Below are 20338 nucleotides of genomic sequence, written 5' to 3' on the forward strand. Positions count from 1 at the left end.
CTATACCCAAACAGAGATGATACATTTTCCTGGTCCTAACTCTTTCTCTTATCCTCTGAAGTCAGTTCAGTCACTCAGTTATGTCTGACTCTTTGTGACCCCATGGACTGCAGGCTTCCCTGTCCATCACCAAATCCCAGAGCTTGCTCAAACTCATGCCCATCCAGTTGGTGATGCCATCCAACCATCTTGTCCTCTGTTGTTCCCTTCTACTCCTGCCTTCAATCTTTTCCAGCACCAGGGTCTTCTCCAATCAGTCAGTTCTTTGCATCAGGCAGACAAAGTATTGGGGTTTCAGCTTTAGCATCAGTCCCTCCAATGAATATTTAGGACTGATTTCCTTTAGGATAGACTGGTTGGATCTCCTTGCAGTCCAAGGAACTCTAAAGAGTCTTCTCCAACACCACAGTCCAAAAGCATCAGTTATTCTGCTCTCGGCTTTCTTTATGGTCCAACTCTCTCATCCATACATGACTACTGGAAAAACCACAGCTTTGACTGGATGGACCTTTGTCAGCAAAGTAATATCTCTGCTTTTTAATATGGCTTTCCTCAATAATAATAATAATCTCTGGTCTTTCTTTCCCTTCCTGGTTTTCCATCTCTTTTCTCTATACTGTATCCAAACTGAGACATTGTCCTCTCTATTTTCAACAAGATATTTGTAATATCATTATCAAACTTCTGCTAATTACTTAGGAGGTAAAGGTGGGTGGGAGGATGGATAGAAGTCATTATTGTTAAGATTACTGGACATGCCATCTCAGGCATGTAACTTCTGGCTATCATTATCTTTAGACTTTGGCCTGCATCTTGTTGCTGATGCTGGATTTTCAATATCAAATCCCCATCTTCTCTCTCCTCAGTCCTCTGGTTATAAATGTATTCCTCTGATTTGACCCCAAATCATAATCACCAACAAAGCCCCCCAAACCCCCAAATTCTGTTTCTCATTTGTCTCAACTCTTTTATTTTACTCTACTTTTTAATATAATATTATTACAAGTATGTGTGTGTGTGTGTGTGTATATACTTTTGAGGCCTATTGGCTAAGAAAATTCTATTTAATAATATATGGAAATATAGTGAGTTTGTTACATACATCTGGGTCTGAAACTTGCCAGTGACATCTTCCTGTAAGTGGTTATGCATTGCCAAGCTTATGCTGATGTGTGATAAATGTTCAAATATTTCTAGGATGAAAACTACGTTTTGAAACAGCTATGATATGTGCAAAGGGAAAAACATGTAAGAGTAGAAACAGGAGAGGAGAAAGAATGACACGAATCAACTTCAATATCACTTACAGTTATTAAGAGGGCTTCCCTGATAGCTCAGTTGGTAAAGAATCCACCTGCAATGTGGGAGACCTGGGTTCTATCCCCGCATTGGGAAGATCCCCTGGAGAAGGGAACAGCTACCCACTCCAGTATTCTGGCCTGGAGAATTCCATGGACTGTATAATCCATAGGGTTGCAAAGAGTAATGAACACTGCTTTTGAAACAGCTATGATATGTGCAAAAGGAAAAACATGTAAGAGTAGAAACAGGAGAGGAGAAAGAATGACATGAATCAACTTCAATATCACTTACAAGTTATTAAGAGGACTTCCCTGGTGGCTTAGAGGGTAAAGCATCAGCCTGCAATGCAGGAGACCCAGGTTCGATCCCTGAATCGGGAAGAACCCCTGGAGAAGGAAATGGAAACCCACTCCAGTACTCTTGCCTGGAAAACTCCATAGATGGAGGAGCCTGGTAGGCTACAGTCCATAAGACCACAAAGAGTCGGACATGACTGAATGACTTCACTTTCACAGTTATTAAGGGCAGCATTAGTCACATTAGCATTTTCTAAAGTGCAGAACTATGTGCTTTTTATTCACCATTGAAATATAAATGTAGTATTACAAACATAAGAATATTGGTATATTTTCTTTTTTAATATCATCTGCAAATTTCTAAGAAGTGATTTAAACCTTATAAAGTAAATCACGAAGTTGTTTCTCACTTTCTAAATATTTAAGTTAGTCTATGCACTAGCTGTATCCCATGTTCTCCCTCTTTTAAAGAAAATGTAAACACTTTCCTCCTACTCTCTATTAGCAAGTAGCAAAAAATGTATCCAAGAGAGTAATTAATGTTAACAATGAGTATAAATCCTTTATTACTATAATTGGGGCTCATTAAAATGAGAGTTATTAGGTTAAATGCTGATTAATTGTTAAAAATATGTTTTCCCTCAAAATATATATTTGACTCAGTAACAAGAAGCTGTGCTATCTAAAAAATATAAATTGAATCACATCTTACACTGTATTTTGTTGATAAGGAGGCTCATTGTGCTAATGTTACAGGGAATAGAATTCTGAATCATGCTTCTAGGGAAAAGAAGTCTGGGCAAATGTTTTTCTTATAGTTGTAATAATCTGGAAAAAGAAAAAAAAAAAAAAAGAAATTCAATTCCGGTCTCTGTGGTCTAATGATAAAAGCTTATATAGTAAGAATATGGGAGCCAGGCTATTCCTGGAATTATTGATTTTGAAGAATTTAAGCTTTAGAAAGAATTTGCATTCTTACTAGTCACTAGTTCTGTGTCTGTGTTATTAGTTCTGTTCTTACTAGTTCTGTGTCCCTTTCTGCTGGACAGTGTTACTGCTGGACATCCCTTGAAGAGATTCTTCCTTAAGGATTAGAAAAATGAAGCAATAAATGCTTTGTACCTCCCAATTTTATATGTCACTAATTCTAAATCACCCACTTTCTTTGTTCACATTGGCCTTAGCACAATGACTATGATAGTACATAATCTCTAATAATTTATGAATGTACACATTAGTTCTTGGAGTATGAAGATTGGGTAAATATGAGTATCCTTTTAATTTATAAAATGTAAGAATTACAACAGCACTTTAATCATTTCTGTTGCTGCTGTTGCAAAACTGCTTTTTTAGGAATTTTATTTCCACTCTCTAGTCCTCAGCAATTTCCTAGGTGGCTCAGTGATAAAGAATCTGCCTACCAAGCAGCAGACGTGAGTTTGATCCCTGGATCCAGAAAATCCCCTGGAGGAGGAAATGGCCACCCACTCCAGTATTCTTACTTGAGAAGTCCCATGGACAGAGGAGTCTGGGTGGCTACATACAATCTATGGGGTCGCAAAAGGACAGGACTGAGCAACTAAACAAGTCCTCAGCAGACACTAGAGTCAGAGATCTGCTGTTTTTTTGCAAGTGGTCTGAGATGGCAAGTCACCATCACTTACAGGCAATTTGGTTTTCATTACAAATTAATGAAGTGATAATTGCTCTCTGCAACCTTTTTATGCACAGAGCATGCTGGTGCTGTTTGCATTATCTTCTTGCAATTTGTACCTCTGCATTCAAGGGCTTGTGATAGCTTGCCAAATTAGCATTCAAAGGAAAATGTTAGACTACATTGATATCTCCATAATTAAAATCATATTTTTCATCAAATTGTGAAAATCTTTACATGGTGTCATTTCTGTGTCATTTCTATTTGGTGTCTAACAAAATGCTGTCCAGAGCAGGAGAAAATTGCAACTGATTCATCAAATTACAAACTTATCTATTCTGATAAGAAAATTCTGACCTAAAATTTTTGAAGTCAGTTGGGTAATTTTTAATAGGCCTTATCATCTAACGTTCTGTAAAATGCCCACAGAAAGCATTTATTCTCTAGAGTTTTTGTTAGCTCTATACTTTACAATGCCATCATAGAATCAATGTAATATTAATAGAAAAGATGCAACATAATAATACTATTTAAGATTACAATTTTTTTTTTGAGCTTCAACTCAGTTCACAGGTTTTAAATTTTCTGATATTAAAGTTATACATTAATTTTGGTTTTGAATGTGACTTTATTTTTATAGGCACCTCAGTGTAAAATCCTCAGAAATGAGACTCTGATATATACTTTTGTTCTTAAAAGCTCTCCATATAATATATTTATACAGTGGTTGTTTGAAAATGATAAATTGGTGATTATTAAAAATACATTATGCATATTTTCTTGTATATTATTCTAGGGTTTTCTAAAATAACAAAATGGGTTCCTTTGTTGGATGTTAGGCATGACAATAAAGACAAGCCAATTTTGTCTCCAGAAAATGAATGCTTCTCATATATTCCAGACCCTGAATGATCCAAGTTACTGAAATAAGTGGTGCTGTTTAATTATTTGCTTTTGGTTTGTTCTTAGATTGGTAGGAGAACTAAGGAGACTAAAGAGTTTTAAAACTGTGTTTCTCACATTGGTAGTGGGGCAGGGTGCAGCTTGGATTTGATAATTCAAACACTCTAATGTAAATAATTATTTTTTTGGCTAATGAGGTTCAAAGGCCAGATAAATGCCATATTTCTTTACTTTTGGTTATTGTGAATTAAAAAAATAGCATTTTTATCTTACTTTGTAACTAGAAGTTGTGGATTGGAATTCCTATGTGTATTTAATAAATATAAGTAGAAAATACATTAAAATATTTTAAATGCCATTGATTTAGTTAAAATTTATTTAAAACTTATTCCTTATGAAAATAAGTAATTCTTTTAATGGAGAAGATTTTAGGAACCCATTTATAATGGGCATCACAAGGATTTCATTTATTTATTTACAAAGTTAAAACATATTATCTAATATGAACTTTATTATTTCCTTGAGTTTACTAAATATATTATAAAAAACATAATTTTTATGCATTGTATTCATCTTTTATTCCTAAAAAGTGAAGTTGTGTGAAGTTATAAAGGATATAAAGAGCTCTAAAATCTAACAAATGTATATGAAACAATGTTAAACTAATCTAATAATGTATCATGAATTAAATCTAACACTGAAAAAGATATTTAATAAATGTTATACGAAACAAAGTGTCTTAAGCATGTTAAGGTTATGGGGAGGCATCACAGAGAAATGAGCAAAGACCAGTGCTCTTTTTTTATACCATAATGAAAGAAGATCCAACATTTCTTTTGAAAACATAAAAAAGAGTTCACAGAGACAAGAAAAGCAGGTGCATAAGTGAAACTTATAATTCTCTAATCTCAATTCAAACTTTTAGAAAAAAATAAATGTAAGTTGGGAATAGTTTTTGGAAAAGCACAAATGCCAAACTGAAGAGTCTGAAGTTCTTACATGAGTAACGGGGAGGCCATAGAAGATTCGAACTCTAATATGACATGGAAAATGATGTATTTTCCTAGCAGCAATAAGATAACTGGGCATGGTGTAAACAGAGTGTAGACACAGGCGTAATAGTTAGAAACAGAAAGTGTCTCAAAACCTGTATAAGGATCAAAGAAGCAGTGCTTAACTTTTCTAAAAAGTCTTGAAACTTTTTGAGTGTATTAACAATGAAAAAAAGTTTTATTACCATCATAGCCCAAACTGCTATAACAACAACTTAAGTAGCCGATTTCTTGCATGTGGAAAATTTAACATGGATAAAAGACATTAAGAATTGAAATGTTCACTATACTTAAATCTTCGGTTCTACGTGTATAACTATTTGTTGGATTTTGGGGAGATGGGAAGGAGACATGTTCATGTTTTTACTTCAGAAATTCAAAGTTCTCCATCATATATTTCTTGAAATGACCAAGTATGTTAGTAATGTCATGCATAAAGATACCTGGTAATGAAATAATTTAGATTCACTTTCTTTGTGATATACTGATTTTACCAAAGTCTGGCCCAAATTGGGGAAAGTTTAATAAAGATAAATGCTAGGCAGTGGTATTTTTCTTTTTCTTTTAAAAGAGCAAACCAAAAAAAAAAAAAATCCCCTAAAATATACAACAAAATAATTTTTATCATGTTATTAGAGATGACTGATTTGACACTTTTATCCTAGGATGTTTGTCTAGGTCCAATCAATTTCTAAGCAACTTCTTCCTGAATATCACACAAACTCAAATAAAATTCAAATGTGTTCATCAAAATTTTGAATTATTTTGTGTCAAAGAACTCAGAGAACCTTGTAAATAATAAAATCTGCAAACAAGAATGTTACAGAATTGCTGCGCATCTTGATCTTTAATGAGCAACAGTGAAATTTCTGCTTGTTTTGTATTTCCTGTGATACCATTAACACCTTCATCTTGTAGTCACAATTATTCATCATGCTTAATTCATTAATTCTGCCTTTCTTTTTTCCTTCTTCTTTCATTCTTCAAGTGGGAAGAAATCAGTGGTGTTGATGAACATTACACACCGATCCGGACTTACCAGGTGTGCAATGTCATGGATCATAGTCAAAATAATTGGCTGAGGACAAACTGGATCCCCAGGAACTCAGCTCAGAAGATCTATGTGGAGCTAAAGTTCACTCTCCGGGACTGCAATAGCATTCCATTGGTTTTGGGAACTTGCAAGGAGACTTTCAATCTGTACTACATGGAGTCTGATGATGATCATGGAGTCAAATTCCGAGAACATCAGTTTACAAAGATTGACACCATTGCAGCTGATGAAAGTTTCACGCAAATGGATCTGGGGGACCGTATTCTTAAACTCAACACTGAGGTTAGAGAAGTAGGTCCTGTCAACAAAAAGGGATTTTATTTGGCTTTTCAAGATGTTGGTGCTTGTGTTGCCTTAGTGTCTGTGAGAGTGTACTTCAAAAAGTGCCCGTTTACAGTGAAGAATCTGGCTATGTTTCCAGACACAGTACCAATGGATTCCCAATCTCTGGTGGAAGTTAGAGGTTCTTGTGTTAACAATTCTAAGGAGGAAGATCCTCCTAGGATGTACTGCAGTACAGAAGGTGAATGGCTTGTACCCATTGGCAAGTGCTCCTGCAATGCTGGCTATGAAGAAAGAGGTTTCATGTGTCAAGGTAAGAGTCCTTCTCTATTGTCCCTAGAGTGGTACTTCTTACTTGTGAGTTTATGGTAGAGTAATTGAAATAAATGAAACCAGCCCGAATTCACTTAGCAGCAAAATGTGACTCAAACTAAATAGAGACTATTTATAGATGAAATTTATCCCACTTGATGTGTTAATTCATAATTTTTGTACAAATACTAGCATATTTGATTATGTGGTGCTAGCCTACATACTACTAGACCAATTGAAGGGGGGGTGGGAATCGCTGTCTCTTTTATGTAGAGGGAAGAAATAGCATTGGAACTAAGCTAATCTGATTCTAACAGAATTAGATTCTCCACTGACTATTTATGGTTGTGCTCATCAATCTCATAGTAATACATAATTCATTACTATAAAATATATTAATAGTGTCTCTTCAGTGATCTGTGCATAAAATATGGATTTACTTATAAAACATTAGTGTTTTAATAAAAAATATTTTATTTAAAAATCCAGGGTTGATGCTTCAGTTTTTGGTATACAGAGGAATAATTTAAATTATTTAAAATTTTGATCATGGTAAGTAAAATCAAATAAAAGATCATCTTTTCCACAAAAGATTATATTAGATGATAAATTCCACTTAATCCCAAAGTTTGTTATTTAGCATTAGCCAAGGTTTAGTGTTTAAGAACACACAAAAATTATCTTTAAAATTTTAAATGTTTCAGTACATGAGAGAATTTAAATATATAGTCTTTGGAATCTAGTCTGTTTTAATACCTTTTTGTTGCTGTTAACTTAATCAAAAGAACTGAGTTTGTATTCTACTTGTGGCCATTTAGTAAGTCTCAAGTCCATGTGAAAGAGATGAATCTACTTTATATATAAACTGACCTTTCTCAGAATCTGAACAGGACATAGCATTTTGCTTTTAACTATAGATAGTTTGGCACCCAACTCCAGTACTTTTGCCCGGAAAATCCCATGGACGGAGGAGCCTGGTGGGCTGTAGTCCCTGGGGTTGCTAGAGTCGGACACGACTGAACGACTTCACTTTCACTTTTCACTCTCATGTATTGGAGAAGGAAATGGCAACCCACTCCAGTGTTCTTGCCTGGAGAATCCCAAGGACAGGGGAGCATAGACAGGCTGCTGTCTATGGGGTCGCACAGAGTCGGACATGACGGAAGCGACTTAGCAGCAGCAGCAGCAGCATAGATAGTTTATAGGTTTTTTTTTTTTTAATGACAGGAAATGATACACCTTAGTCTGATACTTCTCCATGTTATTTAGATCCTTGGCAAGAGATATCAGAATACTGTTACTAAATATGGTTTTGAAAATTCTAAACTGGAAACAACATACTAGCTACTACTTGCTTAGGGAGAAGTCTCAGTAACCTTTATATTCCACTTTGAATTGTATTTTATCACTGTGGTACTGTTTGTGTTATCTTTGTGGGATTTATTTTAAATAAAATAATAAAAGCTTAATCAGGGAGCCTCTAAGGAGCAAATGGCAACCCACTACAGTATACTTGCTGAGAAAATCCTATGGACAGAGGAGCCTCATGGGCTATGTTCCGTGGGGTCACAAAGAGTTGGACGCAACTGAGCGACTGAGTACAGATGAGGAAAAATTGAAAAACTGATTGTTTCCTCCAGTTTGTTTTCTACTGACAGTCTCTGATATCCACACCAAGAAAGAAATAGATGTGTCTCTGTCTCAATATCATCAGTATGCGCCGAACTATCTCACACATTTTTTTCCACTGAGCAAGAACCTAATAATTGTTTAGATTTTAAATAATTTTTATATGATGCTTTGTGTCTTATTTAAAAATATAATAGAAAAATGTGTCAGCCAGATAAATAGGATCACATAAAATGTTAATATAAATAAATAAAACATGCACATAATTAACCAATATTACATGCTGCCTTGAGACAAACTTTAGTAGAAGAATTTTTAAAAAGAAACTGACATTAAATTGTATTCAGAAAATTCACAGTAGACTCAGAATTGCTTCTGTTTTTTAAACTTATTTTAATTTACTGAACCACTTCTTCAAAGTAACTTATGTTACTCAATGATATTCTATGGCAAAATTACTCTTAGAGATAATATTTGTTATCAAAGTTTTATTTCCTTGATTCTTATAGTTCATTATATTGAAGATATTACTAGCACCTCCTCGACATAGTGATGATATATTATCAGACTTTTACAACATTTAAAAATACTAATTGCAGTGTTAGATGCATATGCACAATAGCAAATTATTCAAAGAAAAATATACTGAATTAAGAACTAATTATAGTAGAATAATAGATAGAAGATAAAATGGGATATGATTGGAATTTACAAGTGTAATGACTTTTCAGTAACGTAACTTAAAGGTGCAGCTTGTTCTTAGGGTAATGCTAAGGGTAACCAATTGCTTATGTTGCCAGGTGAATTTTAGTTCAGTTCAGTCCAGTTCAGTCACTCAGTTGTGTCCGACTCTTTGTGCCCTCATCGAATGCAGCATGCCAGGTCTCCCTGTCCTTCACCTACTCCTGAGTAGGTGAAGTACTCAAACTCATGTCCATTGAGTCGGTGATGCCATCCACCATCTCATACTCTGTCGTCCCTTTCCCCAATGGGTCAGTTCTTCATATCGGATGGCCAAAGAATTGGAGTTTCAGCTTCACCATCATTCCTTCCAATGAATATTCAGGACTGATTTCCTTTAGGATGGACTGATTTGATCTCCTTGCTGTCCAAGGGACTCTCAAGAGTCTTCTCCAACACCACAGTTCAAAAGCATCAATTCTTCAGTGCTCAATTTTCTTTATAGTCCAACTCTCACATCCATACATGACTACTGGAAAAAACATAGCTTTGACTAGATGGACCTTTGTTGGCAAAGCAATGTCTCTGCTTTTTAATATGCTCTCTAGGTTGGTCATACCTTTTCTTCTAAGGAGCAAGTGTCTTTTAATTTCATGGCTGCAGTCACCATCTGCAGTGATTTTGGAGTCCCCCAAAATAAAGTCAGCCACTGTTTCCACTGTTTCCCCATCTATTTGCCATGCAGTGATGGGACCAGATGCCATGATCTTAGTTTTCTGAATATTGAGTTTTAAGCCAACTTTTTCACTCTCCTCTTTCACTTTCATAAAGAGGCTCTCTAGTTTTACTTTGCTTTCTGCCATAAGGGTGGTGTCATCTGTATCTGAGGTTATTGATATTTCTCCCGGCAATCTTGATTCCAGCTTGTGCTTTATCCAGCCCAGCATTTCTCATGATGTATTCTGCATATAAGTTAAATAAGCAGGGTGACAATATACAACCTTGATGTACTCCTTTCCCTATTTGGCTTCCTCCTATTTCATAGTAAAAGTAATACTGTATATTCCAATTATTAGAAGATGTGTCAAGGTATTCTACTTCATGCTGATTTACATGTAGTGTTGAATCTAAATCAACTGTGTATTAGCAATTTTTTTTAATATGTCAGTTTAAATGCATAGTCTACTATGTCTTAAATATCTAATACACAACCACTTAATTTACAGCCTGTAATACAATAGGCCAGCATGGCTTGAGGCTTGTAATTTTGCTTTTGTTGTCAGTGGTGGTGCTGGTGTTTGTTATGGTTTCCTTTTTTTTTTTTTTTTTAATTTTATTTTATTTTTAAACTTTATGTAATTGTATTAGTTTTGCCAAACATCAAAATGAATCCTTCACAGGTATACATGTGCTCTCCTTTTTTAATTTTAAAAATCTGGTTGGTTTTTAAGCTTGGGAACTAGTCAGGATCGTTTGCTATGACTCACAAATCATTGTTTATCAGCAGGGCTTCAATTCAGGCACACAAAGGAATGGTATTACTTAGAATAGATATAGATGAAAAGATAACTAAATACATTTCATGAGCTTATTTTTTTGTTTTGTTTTGTTTCATTTTACAGAAGGATGGAACAATACCTTGACATACATATGTGGCTAGATTTTAAACACCTCAAGGTAATTTTATAACACAGTGATCAGCAAACAGAGGTTTACAGTTTTCTAAAACAGAGGAAAATAAGACTCAGTCACTTTATTTCAAGAAATATTTCCAGAGAATCTACTTAATTATAAGAGGTATAGTAAGAATGCAAAGAATTTTTTAAAATATGCATTAAGCCCTTATTGGATGCCAGAAACTGTGCTCATTTGCTAAGTTATGTCCATGAGTTATCTTATTTATCTCTCAAAATAGCCTATGAGTACATCCTATTATTAGCTCCATTTTTTAAATGAGGAAGTTACCGCGGGCGCCGCTCCGGCCGACTTGCGTCCCCTCCGCCACCTGGGCCGCCCGCAGGCCGGCGACGGAGGCCCGGGAGCCATGGGCGACTGGGGCTTCCTTGAAAAAAAAAAAATAATAATAATAATAAAAATTAAAAAAAAGTTTTGCAAGATTAAATATCTTGCCTTAGGTCCTTTAGGAATGTTGAACTTGAGATCTGAAGCCAGGCAGTCTGATTCTGAATGTGGCAGTTGAAACGTCAACCCACACTACTTTCCCATTTTTCAGTCCAATTGTGGCAGAGACCCGGAAACCCCACAAGGACACGTATTCTACTGAAGTTAGAGTATATTAAAGGATGAGTAGGACCATAGGCAACTGGCACAAAGTAACCAAGAATCTGTCAATATAAGGTCCATCTATTTCAGCTTATTTATCACAGCTCTCTGTTTCTAGATTTTTAGGAAAGAAGAATTACTAGACGGAATACCATGAGCAGACTAAGATTAGCTCAGGTGATACCTAACAAAATCTGGATAAACGAGTTGTCAAGCAACTTAGATATGCCAAAATGTATAGCAAATTTAATTCAATATCTCTAAAAATCTCTAAGTTCTAAATAATAATGTACCAGACAGTGAGAAAATGTAGATAAATAAGTCAGTGTACCTCCCTTCTCAGAGCTTACAATCTAATATGAAAGAGATAATAAATGAATAATTTTAATACAACACAGACCAATAAATCTTCTACTAGGTACAAACTTTCTTGACAAGGAAGCAGAAGGAGAGATTAACTTAGAGCATTTCAAAGTTAATCTTGGAAATTATTTATTAATCGTGAGAAGACTCTGCATTGAGAGTTTTGAACCCATCATTATTGTGCTTAGAAACTTTTGGTTAGGGAGAAAGGGAACTATCTTACCCAGCTTATGCATTCCAGAAGGAATAGTTTATAATTTGTTTATCAAGTTATTTTCTCAAAGATCCCAAATGTGTAGAAGTTCCATTAGTTTTTGTGTTCTGACCTTATTCTATACAGACGTCTTATAAAGGATCTAAATTTCATTAGTAGGTCATTTTTCCGATGTTAGTAATGAAATACTCTGAATTATCTATTCCCCTCTAGCTAGATATTTGGGATAAAGTTCATTGAACTAAATGATGAAAATGAGACAATCTCTGATAGGAAAAATATTTTGTAGACAAAAAGCTCTTCGATTTCAGAACTATAAGTAAAACCAAAGGTATCTTTATGCAGGATCACAATTTTAGCCATATCATTATACTTGTCTTGTACTTGATATAAACTTTTATATAAATTCATGTTTCCTGGAATGAAGAAAAGTAGTAAAGCTATACTTTGACCGTGGATTCAATTATTAAATATATATGCCAAATCCTGCCAAGGATGCTAGAAAGAGAAAGATGAATATTATCATTGCCAAACTAGTTTGGTTTATAGTGCAAAAATGTGTGTATGTGTTTTAAAATATTTTGGTTTCTGTCTCTAAAAAAAAACATATTTTTAAGTGAATTATTAAACAGAGCTAAGTCAATAGTTTACACCTAAATATAAGTTGTGTGTTGAGGGCAGTGTATTTGTATGGGAGGGGATGAGCGCGAGGAAAACAGAATTTTCTGTAATAAGATGCTTTATGTTGCTGGCTTTTTTTGCTAGGGAAGATTGAACACAGGAAACATAAGAGTGGAAAATTATGAACCTTTCTATTTCACATACTGGTAAGAGGGAAGAAATAAGGGAAGACTGTAAGAAATGTTAATAGATAAAGATTTAATCAGAAATTGCATAGCCAAATAAACTGAAAATACAAAAAAGAAAACTTTCAGGAGGGTTCAGTTCAGTTCAGTCGCTCAGTCGTGTCTGACTCTTTGCGACCCCATGAATTGCAGCACGCCTGGCCTCCCTGTTCATCACAGACTCCCGGAGTTCACTCAAACTCTTGTCCATTGAGTCGGTGATGCCATCCATTCAGCCATCTCATCCTCTGTCGTCCCCTTCTCCCCCTGCCCTCAATCTCTCCCAGCATCAGAGTCTTTTCCAATTAGTCAACTCTTTGCATGAGGTGGCCAAAGTATTGGAGTTTCAGCTTTAGCATCATTCCTTCCAAAGAACACCCAGGACTGACTTCCTTTAGGATGGACTGGTTGGATCTCCTTGCAGTCCAAGGGACTCTCAAGAGTCTTCTCCACCCAGTTCAAAAGCATCAATTCTTCAGCGCTCAGCTTTCTTCATAGTCCAACTCTCACATTCATACATGACTACTGGAAAAACCATAGCCTTGACTAGACGAACCTTTGTTGGCAAAGTAATGTCTCTGCTTTTGAATATGCTGTCTAGGTTGGTCATAACTTTCCTTCCAAGGAGTAAGCATCTTTTAATTTCATGGCTGCAATCACCATGTGTAGTGATTTTGGAGCCCCAAAAAGTAAAGTCTGACACTGTTTCCACGGTTTCCCCATCTAATTCCCATGTGGAGAGTACTTATTAAGATGAATTTGGTAAAACAGAAATGCACATATAAATAACTACAAAAACTTAAACTAATGGTAACATAATTATTTAGTAAGGGAAGTAAGAAATCATGCATCCAATTTGGTTTTCTAGAAGTTTCTCTAATACGTCATTTTAAAATATGGTCTTTCTTTAAATGTTCTCTCTCATAGTATGTCTTTTATTTTACCAGTGTATGTGTGACTTACACCTTTTTTGGGCCATGTTCCTCAGATTTTGACAAACTTGCTTGATGTTGAGACTATGGTCAAATTACAGGTTGAGATGTTATTATAAGATGTTAATAAACCTCTTTTTAATAAGATAGCATTGAAAATTTTCAATTATAAACCTAAATCCTGTGCTATTTGCTTTCAGTTATTGACAGTCAGAGTTTACTTGGTTCATTTCATTTGGGAAATCCTTCATAGTTCTTACATCCCAGGATAACACTTTTGTGTTTTGAAGATTGGAGGTGTGAGGAAATTTCACATTAATACCAAGGGAGCCTTGTGATCTTTACATATGTATTTTTACTCTTGGCAAATGAATTGTTTTATCTATTTTGATTTACTTGGAGAGAAGAAATGAGAATGCTAATGTTTTTTTATTTAGTCAGTTAATTACATTTGAGCCAGAGACCTGGGAGTTACTATAAATATTCCTCCTACAAACTTTGTTTAGACTTAATGTACCAAATACCTTATTAATGTCACTGAAGATCTGTTGCTCTGTGTTTTATCTGTGTAGGTTCATTGTGGAATGCTAACTTCATTCCTTGTTCTTGTACATTAGCAGCTGGGTAGAAAAGTGTGTTTGATATGAAGTTTGAAGATTTGAATTCTCAATGATTTTCCATAATTTTGTTTATTTAACCTACCAGCTCTTACTCTTTACTCATTTCTCTGTCTGTTCAAAAAGTCTCTTAAAGAAACAGTCACGCTTTCAGTAACAGAATGCTCGTTTTGACAGAGGTGCTAGAGAAAATCGAAAACCTCAGAGGTTTCCCAGCACCTCCTTAGTCTGTGTGCATCTTCCAGAAGTACGAGATGTTCATACGTTTTAAGGAATTCAGAAGTATTTCTTTACAGTTGTTTTCAGACTGGAAGTGTCTTGAGGGGAGGCACTATATCATATCTATTTAAAGGACATTGTGCCTTCAACCTAGCAGATTATAATTGAAGATGTTTTCAATTAGATAGGAACTAGATGAATAATTATTCATTTCACTTAGAAATGACAGACTCACCCATTCAATAGTCTCTATCTAACCTTAAACATTAGAACTTAGAGATACCTTGAGGGAGAGAAACTGTCCGATGAATTTATATTTGTTGTTCAGTCACTCAGTCATGTCCAACTCTTTGCGACCCCATGGACTGCATAATGTCAGGGTTCCCTGTCCTTCACCATCTCCCAGAGCTTGCTCAAAATCATGTCCACTGAATAGATGATGCCATCCAACCACCTCATCCTCTGTCGTCCCCTTCTCTTCTTGCCTTCTATCTTTCCCAGCATCAGGGTCTTTTCCAATGAGTTGGCTCTTTGCATCAGGTGCCCAGAGTATTGGAGCTTCAGCTTTAGCATCAGTCCTTCCAATGAATATTCAGGATTGATTTCCTTTAGGATTGACTGGCTTGATCTCCTTGCAGTCCAAGGGACTCTCAAGAGTCTTCTACAACATCACAGGTCAAAAGCATCAATTCTTCAGTGCTTAGTACTCATCATTCTCTAATTGGCTGCCTACCTTCTTTTAATTAGAAGTTTTCTGAGGTGACTTCATTTTTAGTTCCATTAAACCTCTAGTCTGTTCAGTCATAGGTGATATTCCCTTATTCTTTTATAATATCATTAGCTTTCATTTTTCTTCTTCTAAACACTCATGACCTTTAATTTTTCCCATCCAGTATTTGACTCAGTCTCCAATTTTCTTTAGCACAGGTTTTTTCCACTGATTTTTCAAAAGTGTCTTTGAATTTACATGTGGACATTTTTATATTGTATAACCAGAGGGACTTATAGATTTTGACTGATTTAAGAAAATACAGTTTAGGAAACAAGCAATTACAATAGTAAAATGAAATTGCTAAATTTCAAAAACATTAAACCTAAAATTTTTGCAAACTGTTTTATACCCTAATATTTATTGTATACAAGACTATCTTAGATAGTTGGTGAAGATATAATAATAAATAATGTTCTTGCCTTGAAGAAATTATCTGAGTCAAAAATAAGTAATCAAGTGAGTCAAAATATTTGTCAAACCAATTTACTTTATATAGAAAATAACTATATCTATTTGATTTATTTTAGATATTTATGTTCACTTGAGAATCACACAAAGAGAAAAGAAAGCAGTAGAGGAAACAGCATAAATTTTATGAAGTAAATGCCAAATATGCTTACATGAATTATCATGTGATATTACTAGAAACTTTCAATCCAAGCATGTCAACACACTATCTGAGCAGTAATTAAGTAAAAACTCTTTTCAAATCTGAAAATGAGAGGAAGAATAAGGGAGTGTATTTGATTTGTGACTTAAGTATTATAGTTCATTTTTAGTCTATATAAAAACAAACAGTATAAAGTTAAACCATGAATTTGCATGTTTAAGATACTAGAAAGAAATGTGAAATCTTTGTTCTGTATACACTACAAATCAGATTATTTTGAGTAGTCAGAGACAATTTAATTGCAAACATATTAGGAGAGATATGACCATCATTAAATTTAGAGAGTAGAACAAAATCATATCCAATGATTTAAATATCTCATAATAAATAAGAATGTCAAGTGATCAGCAACAAATCAACATAAAAGACCTTAAAAGATCCAGACAGTTTTATAGATGTTAAAACTATCATGCAATTTTAGTAAAATATAGATTTATCTTCAGTTATAGAAACTGCATTGTTCAAAGAGGGATAAATAGTAAGAATTTCTTCTTTTAATAAATATTTTACTACTCTTTATCCTAACCCAGAAGACCATTTTATATGTCAGTATTAAGGTATTTTCCTGAGGTTCTGACCTAGTTTGCAGTTGTCTTACATGAAATAACTCTAGGGTATTTGCTTTTAGAATATAAAGTTCTTTTCTATTTTTCTTTTATTTTTAGCTATGGTAAGGTCTGTGACGGAGAAGGCAATGGCACCCCACTCCAGTACTTTTGCCTAGAAAATCCCATGGACGGAGGAGCCTGGTAGGCTGAGGTCCATGGGGTCGCTAGAGTCTGACATGACTGAGACTTCACTTTCACTTTTCACTTTTCACTTTCATGCGTTGGAGAAGGAAATGGCAACCCACTCCAGTGTTCTTGCCTGGAGAATCCCAGGGACAGGGAAGCCTGGTGGGCTGCCGTCTATGGTGTCACACAGAGTCAGACACGACTGAAGCGACTTAGCAGCAGCAAGGTCTGTGAACTTTCAGATACCTTGTCTGGTCCAATGTTTTAAAGTGGGAAATAATAATTTAGGTCACACCTATATGCCACATGTATAATCTTTGGGAGATACAAATAATTTGTTCATTGTGTAGCTTGTTTGAGAGTATGTCTGTGACAATATGGATGAAGCTTCTCAGGATGGTATTCACTATGCGAATCTCTGACATGAAAAAAAAATTCAGTTGCAGGAAGTAAAATAGCTCTGATTTTCCTTGAAATGGGTTATTTCTGTCACTGCATTTTCAGTCTCATTTCAAAGGAAGATCAGAATATTGCTCTGTTACCACTTACAAAATATCTAATCAATGTAAACTCATCTGAAAAGTGATTCAAATTTTCCAAGAAAAAGCCATGTCTGTGAAAGGGGAAATATTGGTTATTTTGAATATATAAAATTTATAGTTATTTTGACTTCTTAATGAATATTAACTTGTCAAATAGATTGTGGATCTGTCATAGTAATTTACCATCAAGTCTAGTTGGACCCTGTAGGAAGTCTTAAATTTCATTTCTTTAACTTAGATTACTTTGGGGTTTATATAGACAGCCTTCCTTCCTTCTGATTTGCTGCATTCCAGTATGTAAAAAAGTTTTTAAAGCTTAGATATTATATAATCTATTGCTTTCTAAAAGAATATTCGTCTTCAGTTTGTCAAACTTATACTTTTTCTTTCTATCTGTTCAGATATTATCAAATCTTCCATATTTTAAAATTTGAGGAATGCAGTGTAACATTTTTACAGAATACATGGAAAGATTTTTAAAAGAGATTATTGATATTTCATTAACTTCTTCAATTTGTTTTATTGCTTTTAGTCAGCCTCTCCCAAAGGAAAGAAAATCAAACCCTATGCAAAATAAACTGAAAACTAGATCTTTTTCTCCACCTTGAGATGCATAGATTTTGTGAAATGCATCGGTAATCATTTCACAAAGATTGTTTTGCTAGTACAGATTCATTGAACACTTTCCATCTTCTTTTCTGTGATTTATCCCCCCATTTCTCTCTGTGTTTGGATAGTTTTGACAATCCCTTATTAGTTCCAGAGTAGAACTTACAAGAGCTAATAAGGGTTTACATTACAGCTCTGACAGCTGGCACTAAACTCTAATAGAGAGTAATTGTACAGAGAAGTATGAGTTTTGATAATATTTGATAAAAGTGCTTCCAAAGTCAGAGCCATTTGGAAAGAATCATATGACTGGAAAGACTGAATGTATACTATGCTATTGTAAATTCTCATCTTCTAGGATGTAGGCAAAACATCCTGTTGGCAAATAACTCTAAACTCACTTATGGCCCCCTCTATGAGAGAATAGAATCTATGATAGTAATAGAACTATCCTAGAATAAAACTTTGATCATATTCTCATCTACCGCTGTCCCTGCAGTCCTCAGAAATGTGTAGCTATCGATTGTCTTTCAGAAACACAGTCACAATGTAGACATTTAATCACAGATTTGTTGTGTGAGAGGAGACCCAGGAATCTCAAGGGAGCATCGAGATTACGAAACTCAAAATCATCATATGATCAGTTACATATTTTTTGTGTGATTTTTTAAAAATAATAAGAATGGCTTCTAATAGCTAAAGATCTTGAACATGAAATATCCCTGAACTCTCTGTTCAGTGGTCAGTTACAAAGCCACAAGAGGTTAAAAGTGGATACTCTAATTGAGAACAGCTGCTATTTTTTGACATGAAGACTCACTTTCAACAAGAAAAGAGAAAGCATATGCTATGGAATGGGAGAAAACTGATCTTGAATTAATGCATAAAGAACATGTAAAGGTTTGTGAAGCTCGGAAACAAACCTGTGTATATGAATGGTTGGGAATAAATAATTTTGCTTATCTGGTAGTTATTAGGGAAGAAAATCTGTATTTCAGAAATTAGGATCTATTTACTGTCTGTATCATACTACAGTATTGAAGATATATGAAATACTTCAATCTGATTTAGCACATGTAATGTTTCTCGGGCATACATTTATCAATGTGCTAAATCGGAAAGAAAGAGAATACAGTTCTTCCTTCCAAGTATCTTGGATTCTAAAAAGGTATATGAACTGAATTTATGTTAAAAGGGTTTTAACAATATTTTTAAGGAAATAAAAGTGAAATAAGCATGAAAGACAAATAGTGTTTAAGGACCCATCAAAACATGCTGCAAAGATGTAATAAATGGAGAGATTTCAACCTTTATGGAGTTAGATATTGTTCCATCATTTATTCATTTTTGTCAACAAACATCTAATGAGTGCCTACTCTACCAAGTATTCACTGGAAATGTGGCTCTGAACCAACCAGAAAAATGTCCCTGCCTTCAAGGAACTTAGATTTTAGTGGAAATACGAAGAAATAAAATGCTGATACAGACTTTTTCAGCATAACACTCATATAATTTTAAAGCCTAGTCTAATATTCTCAACTCAGGCAATTTTGCAACATTTGTCAATGTCTGAAGACATTCTTGGTTGTCACAACTGGGGAAGGAGATTGCTATTGGCATCTGGTGCTTAGAGGCCAGAGGTGTTGCTGAATATCCTGTAATGCACAGAGCACCCTCTACAACAAAGAATTGCCTAGGCAAATCTCTTCAAGATTGAGAAAACCTGATCTAGAATAATCTCTCCTTTTACAGAGCTATGAATTAAGGTTAAAATCTCAAATCATACATTAGCAGAGCCTAAATCGGAACCCAAGCTAAAGCATCTCACTCACAATTTTGCCTCAGGACTCATCCATTCTGGGATTTACTTAGAAATATATGTAACTTTTGAAGGCATACGAAGTCATACTTACTACTTAGCTAATTTGAAAGTGACACTTATGCAAAAAAAATAAAATGAAATTTCTTTATCTGGGAGAAAAAATAAAAATTTCAGAAAGAGTCACATGAAGGTGAATATTTAAAAACAGGAAAAGAACATTACCTGCACAGAGCTAGAAAAAGTGACTAGGATGTGGTAGTGCAAGAACTAAGAATGTGAAGAAATTAATAAAAGAGATATCAAGGAGAAAGCCTTTGGAGTTAGAGAATTTTCTCAGGCAAAGGGTCCAGACAGCTGCTACGGAGTTAGTTCTCTTTTAGGATACTCTGACATGCTGACACAAATTCAAATCTGACATTTGATTCCCTTTATCCTGTAATGTGATACTAATGCAAAGATGACAGGTAAATGTGGTTATATTACAGGATGTATTAATAATAACCTTGATAGAAAAAAGTTCCTATAGATCGAGTTCAGTGACTGTGCCTTTT

General features: G+C 34.7%; 1 protein-coding gene across 2 annotated transcripts in view; it reads left to right on the forward strand.

Moving 5' to 3' along the window:
• The window catches only part of EPHA3 (EPH receptor A3), a 407461-nt gene that overhangs the window by 115496 nt on the left and 271627 nt on the right, over positions 1–20338 (forward strand). For both annotated transcript variants that reach the window (XM_027553293.1, XM_027553216.1), the window contains exon 3: positions 6196–6856. In XM_027553293.1, coding sequence (XP_027409094.1) covers positions 6196–6856 — 661 coding nt within the window. The remainder of the gene's footprint in view (positions 1–6195; positions 6857–20338) is intronic.

This window comes from Bos indicus x Bos taurus, chromosome 1 (genome assembly GCF_003369695.1).
Source record: "Bos indicus x Bos taurus breed Angus x Brahman F1 hybrid chromosome 1, Bos_hybrid_MaternalHap_v2.0, whole genome shotgun sequence".
In the NCBI taxonomy this organism is placed as follows: domain Eukaryota; kingdom Metazoa; phylum Chordata; class Mammalia; order Artiodactyla; family Bovidae; genus Bos; species Bos indicus x Bos taurus.